Below are 6000 nucleotides of genomic sequence, written 5' to 3'. Positions count from 1 at the left end.
TCCTGAGGGACGGTCCTTGCTCCCGAGGGCCAGTCCGAGCTCCTGAGGGACGGTCTGAGGGGCAGTCGTTGCTCCTGAGGTCCTGTCCTTGCTCCTGCAGTTGTTGCTCCTGAAGGCCGGTCCTTGCACCTGAGGGACGGTCTGAGGGGCAGTCGTTGCTCCTGAGGAACAGCTGTTGCTCCTGAAGGCCGGTCCTTGTTCCTGAGGGGCAGTCCTTGCTCCTGAGGGCTTGTCCTTGCTCCTGCAGTTATTGCTCCTGAAGGCCGGTCCTTGCTCCTGACGGCCTGTCCGAACTCCTGAGGGCCGGTTCTTGCTCCTGTGGGACGGTCTGAGGGGCAGTCCTTGCTCCTGAGGAGCAGCTGTTGCTCCTGAGGGACGGTCTGAGGGGCAGTCCTTGCTCCTGAGGGCCTGTCCTTGCTCCTGAGGAACAGTCGTTGCTCTTGAAGGCCGGTCCGAGCTCCTGAGGGCCAGTCCTGGCTCCTGAAGGACTGTCCTTTAGCTCCTGAGGGCCAGTCCTTGCTCCTGGGGGACAATCCGAGCCCCTGAAGGACTGTCCTTTAGCTCCTGAGGGCCTGTTCTCATCCCCTGAGGAACAGTCCCTGCCCCCGAGGGCCGGGCTGACGGGACCCCGGCCGCCCCTGCCCCTCCAGGCCCGGCCCCGAGGGCTGCGGGGGGCGGGCCGGGCTCGGACCGGAGCCCCCCGACCCACCCCGTGCCTGCAGCCGGCCTGGGAAGAAGATGTCTCAGGAGAGGCCCAAGTTCTACCGGCAGGAGCTGAACAAGACGCTGTGGGAGGTGCCCGAGCGCTATCAGAACTTGTCCCCCGTGGGCTCGGGGGCCTACGGCTCCGTGTGGTGAGTGCTCGCCCGGGGGGCTTCTCCCCTCGCCCCCTCCTCCCCTCCTGCAGCAGACAACCCCGGCCCTGCTCAGCGAGGCACCAAGCGGCAGGAATTTCCCCCAGGGGATCAATCAATCAATCAATCAATCGTATTTATTGAGCACTTACTGTGTGCAGAGCACTGTACTAAGCGCTTGGGAAGTACAAGTTGGCAACATATAGAGACAGTCCCTACGCAACAGTGCATGCACGCCCCCCTCCCTCTCTTCCTTTAATATTGACTGTATTGACAAAGCACTGCACTAATAATAATAATAATGATGATGGTGTTTATTAAGCGCTTACCATGTGCCATGCACAGTTCTAAGCGCCGGGGTAGATACAAGGTATTCAGGTAGTCCCACGTAGGGCTCACGGTCTCAATCTCCATTTTACAGATGAGGCCCAGAGAATAATAATAATAATAATAACGGGGGCATTTATTAAGCACTTACTATGTGCAAAGCACTGTTCTAAGCGCTGGGGAGGTTGCAAGGTGATGAGGTTGGCCCACGGGGGGCTCACGGTCTCAATCTCCATTTTACAGATGAGGCCCAGAGAAGTGAAGTGACTTGCCCAAAGTCACACAGATGACAAGTGGTGGAGCCGGGATTAGAACCCATGACCTCTGACTCCCAAGCCTGGCCTCTTTCCACTCAGCCATGCCGCCACTAAGCGCTTGGGGGAGTAATAATAATAATAATGGCATTTATTAAGCGCTTACTATGAGCAAAGCACTGTTCTAAGCGCAGGGGAGGTTACGAGGTGATCAGTTTGTCCCATGAGGGGCTCATAGTCTTATCCCCATTTTACAGATGAGGTCACTGAGGCACAGAGAAGTGACGTGACTTGCCCAAAGTCACACAGCTGAGAGTACTCTATAACCTCAGACACGTTCCCTGACCACAACAAGCCCCCCACCCCAATCGTATTTATTGGGCGCTTGCAGTGTGCAGGGTACTGTACTGAGCGCTAGGGAGGGTACACTATAACATCAGACACGTTCCTGCCCACAAAAAGCTTCCTTCGCCCCCCATCGTGTTTATTGGGTGCTTCCAGTGTGCAGGGCACTGTACTAAGCGCTTGGGAGAGAGCACTTCAGCAGAGGTGGTAGGCACGACGTGTGTGCCCCCCACCCTCACCTCGTTTCCCACCTCGGGACTGCCAAGGGGGCAAGGTGGGGGGAAGGGGCATGCCCTCTTCCAGAACAGGGGGTCGGAGGGAGAGCGTTGGTTAGTCAGTCGTATTTATCGAGCTTCTGTGTGCAGAACACTGCTGTGTGACCTCAGGCAAGTCCTTCTCCGTGCCTCAGTTTCCTCATCTATAAAATGGGAGTGACCGAGCCCCACGTGGGACAGAGCTATGCCCAACCTGGTAAGCCCGTATCCACCCCAGCGCTTAGTACAGTGCCTGGCACATAGTAAGCGCTTAACAAGTACCACAAATATTATTATCACTAAACACTTGGTAGAGCACGATATAGCAGACACATTCCCTGCCCACCATGAGCTTACAGTGCAGAGAGGGAGTTGGTTCCGGGCCCATGAAGAGTGCGCCCTGAGCTATTGGATGCGGTTCCTTCGTTTTTCCCAACCCTGGCAGGCCTGACTTACCCCGGGCACATCAGAAAAGAGAACAAGTCAGGCACAGGGGTGCAGACCTAACTGACCGACAGACTCGTGGAGTTCCTTCCCGGCAGAACCTGGCCTTGACTGATTCCTTTTTTGTAAACTCCAAGAAAATCCAGTTGTGGGGAAACAGAGGCACATTTATTTTGGGCTTCCAGCAGGCTTTTTTCCCCCTGGTACTTAAAATACCAGATTTCGTGGGGTGATGCGTCTAGGTACCGCAGCAATGTTGTGTGATCAGTTCTTTGTAACTTCATTGTTGGAGGGAAGACGTCTGAGCGATGCAAAGTTTGCGTTTCCCCGATGTGCCAGGGTGGAACGTGCCAATTAGTAACGTGCTCTTGAGTGCTTTGCCTGAAGGATTGCAAAACTCTTGTAGAGCCATGATTTTCACCTTCCTTCACTGGGGAAACAGGTCCAGCTGACTTTGAGAGTAAGAAAAATAGTCGCTGGCACCGCCGGGGTGTATGTCATTTATGTCTGCTATTTGTAGTTTCCCCAGAGGACCTCAATTAAAAAAAAAGAACAAAAACCTTGAATCACACTATTGTAATGAGATGTCATTCCCAAGCAGCTTTATATTTACAGCTAGGGAAACCGAAGTTTGCCCCCAATCAGTATGTCAGTGAGAAAGCTGGAAATAGAACTTTCTTACTCCTTTGGCCTGGACCAGAAGATCAGTATCCTGGAAAAATATATTAATGAGAATAAGGTGCCATAAAGCTTCTTTGGACATAACGTATAAGCTTTAATTTAAAGACTTCTTAGCGCTTCAATGCAGTCAGAACTCGTAAATAGTGAAAGTGTGCACTTGCTCTATTTTGTAGCTTTTGGAAAAAAAAACACCTTCCTCCTTTACGGTAGCAGATGACTGTAAGCTTGTTATGGGCAGGGAATGCATCTGCTAATTTGGTGGTATTGTACTCTCCCAAGCACTTAGTATAACACTCTGCGCATAGTATGCGCTTAATAAATACCATCGATTGATATGTGTGGTATTATGTGACACTGCACTGCCCTTGAGGTGGGGTAGCATATGCAAAAATTGCTCAAAATATTCTTAAAGCTTCTTTATTGTTAAGAAAGAATTCCCATTTTCAGGAAATGCTCTTTGGTACAGTCCATAAATATGATTCCCGAGTTCCTTAAAAGTCTCATCATGAATTTCCTGTTTGGTAGAATCTATGCTGTAACAGAGATTGTGTAATTGCACCCAGCAGATCATATTGCATTTTCTTATTCAAGCTGTTAGAAATGTGTGGCAGATGGTACCTTGCGTGTGCTTTATGTCCCTTGACTTGCTCTTACAGAATGATCGTAATTTTCATTACAAAAGAAATGCAACATAACGTACTTCATGGCAAACTTTCTTAGACGTATTTGCATAAATGCTTCCCTCCCCAGCTGAAGATCTTTGCCCTGTCTTTTAAAAAAAGAACTATGTTCTTGAGTTTATGACAAATTTATTTTTGTAGCACTAGACTGTTCCCAACAAGGGTTATGCTTTGGTGGCATTATTTAGCAGAATGATATAGGCTGCTGGGAGAAGTTCCAGAGAATTAAGAAAATAGGGTTTCATATAGATTTTCTTCCAGTTTATTAAGTTATTGAAGTTCTTTATAGCCTAGGTAAGGTACTGTGCCCAGAATTGGCCTGGTGGATTTCTCTTAAGTTATCCTGGTTGTTGCACATGAGCAGAATTCCTGCTATTGATGGTAACATTTCTTCACACACAAAAACAGAACACTTCAAAGATTCATTCATTGTCATATTTATTGAGCACTTACTGTGGGCAGAGCACTGTATTAAGCGCTTAGAAAGTACACCTTGTGGATCCATCAGTGATAAATGTATTAGTGTTATAGAGGGTAGTGAGAAAACTGGACTTTTTATCCCTTGCATACTGAGGCTAGCCGGTCTTTTATATTCCAAAATACTTCTTTTATAAATGCAGCACTATCACTACACACATTTTTGGTTAACTCTTTGGACTCAAAAGCAAGGGATCAGACTACAAATCCTGATTTTTATGTGGGGTTTTACGAAGGTATTTCCCTCTTTAAAGTTATAGGGAACTTACTGCTGTAGTTTTAAGGAACTTTGTGTTTTAAGACTGTAAGGGGAAATGAAGCAAAATTGCCTCTTGGCAGTAGTTTGAAGGCAGTGCTGTTGCAAAGCATTGATTTTTGTGGTTTAAGGGCAGAGGAGAATTTCTCTGGTGAGTTTAAGGAAATATAAACAGGAACATGAATATCTTTCCTCTGCAGCTTTTCCAGTTACTCCTTGTGTGATCTGGGGTCAAGTTATTTAACTTCCCTCCTCCTCCTTCGGGACACCAGGAATGCCTGTAAAACACTCTGGAAGTTAGCAGATGAATGACACCGAAACAGATAGAAGAGTAAGATCTTGTTGAAATTTCTGGTAGTCAAATCCCTTATACTCTGCATCATGCTTACTGCTCTCCTTTGTAAGAGTGTGAAGTAGAGAAAAGGAATGTTGGTACAAATCCTGTCAAATATCTGTATTACTATTATATGAGAGATAACATCATTATGCATGCATGGAAGACCCAGAATGTAGAGAGAATAGCTATCTAATAGAGCCCTGGGTGGAAGATTAGCATTATAATCGGCGGTCATCCCTTTTATAGCTCTGCCTTTTTAGAGCTGTTGTCGCTTAAGATCTTGCTGTTTCTCTCATTCCATACCATCCCTGCAGACTCTTAAATGTAAAACTGTATTAAGGAAGGACAACATGGGGTAATTCTCCACAGTTTTAACTCTGTAGAGAGTGGCAAAGGAGAGGCGGGTGACCAGGAAATAGAGATGCTTCATGGGTGACCACATGGCTGACCACATCTACCACACTGTCCAGATCCCAGGAGTAGTGGATTCCCCCACTTTGCTTCATGTCTGGCAGGAATGGAGCAAGTCGTTGTTGGCAAAGCACAGGGTGACCATTGATGACACTTGTGGATTCCAGGCCCAAGGGACGCAAGTGTTACATCAGGCACTTGTTGCGATATAATGATATAAGATGGGACATTTTGTGGCTGTTCTCCCGAACCTAGAAGGTTTCTTTTGAGGGAGGGGGAACCCTCGACCCCAGCCCTTGCTTCGCATCCGTTGTATTCCCTCTCCTTCCTTCTAGTTGCTTGCAAACATGAGCACCACTTCCAAGCTATGTAACTTGGCAGCAGGAGCCAATGGAGGCCGGGTGTTTAAAATAAAAAAATACCAGACATAAATGCATCTGTGCTCATACCGGACAGGGGACGGACCAGCTGAAAAGATGGCTGGACTAAAACAGAACGAAGGACACCTTACCAGAGCGTTCCCCACATCACTGGGACAGAATTGGAAAAGAGCAGTCAGATGAGATTTTGTGTGTTTTCTGGCGACTTACTCTTAAGAGCACTTTTCCGTTCCCTCTTTTTAGTCAACCTCTTTGCTCTTTTCTGTTCTCTCCCCGAACATTCAAGCATGTACAGACCTT

The 6000-nt window shown here is 47.9% G+C and overlaps 1 protein-coding gene across 2 annotated transcripts in view; it reads left to right on the top strand.

Annotated features, from left to right (window-relative positions):
* The first annotated feature begins 287 nt into the window (after positions 1-287).
* MAPK14 (mitogen-activated protein kinase 14) overlaps positions 288-6000 on the top strand; it is a 107670-nt gene continuing 101957 nt past the window's right edge. For both annotated transcript variants that reach the window (XM_038749635.1, XM_038749634.1), the window contains exon 1: positions 288-854. In XM_038749635.1, coding sequence (XP_038605563.1) covers positions 739-854 — 116 coding nt within the window. In that variant the 5' untranslated portion in view covers positions 288-738. The remainder of the gene's footprint in view (positions 855-6000) is intronic.

Source organism: Tachyglossus aculeatus, chromosome 7 (genome assembly GCF_015852505.1).
Source record: "Tachyglossus aculeatus isolate mTacAcu1 chromosome 7, mTacAcu1.pri, whole genome shotgun sequence".
NCBI classification, from domain to species: Eukaryota; Metazoa; Chordata; class Mammalia; order Monotremata; family Tachyglossidae; genus Tachyglossus; species Tachyglossus aculeatus.
This window is presented reverse-complemented; position numbering and strand designations above follow the sequence as displayed.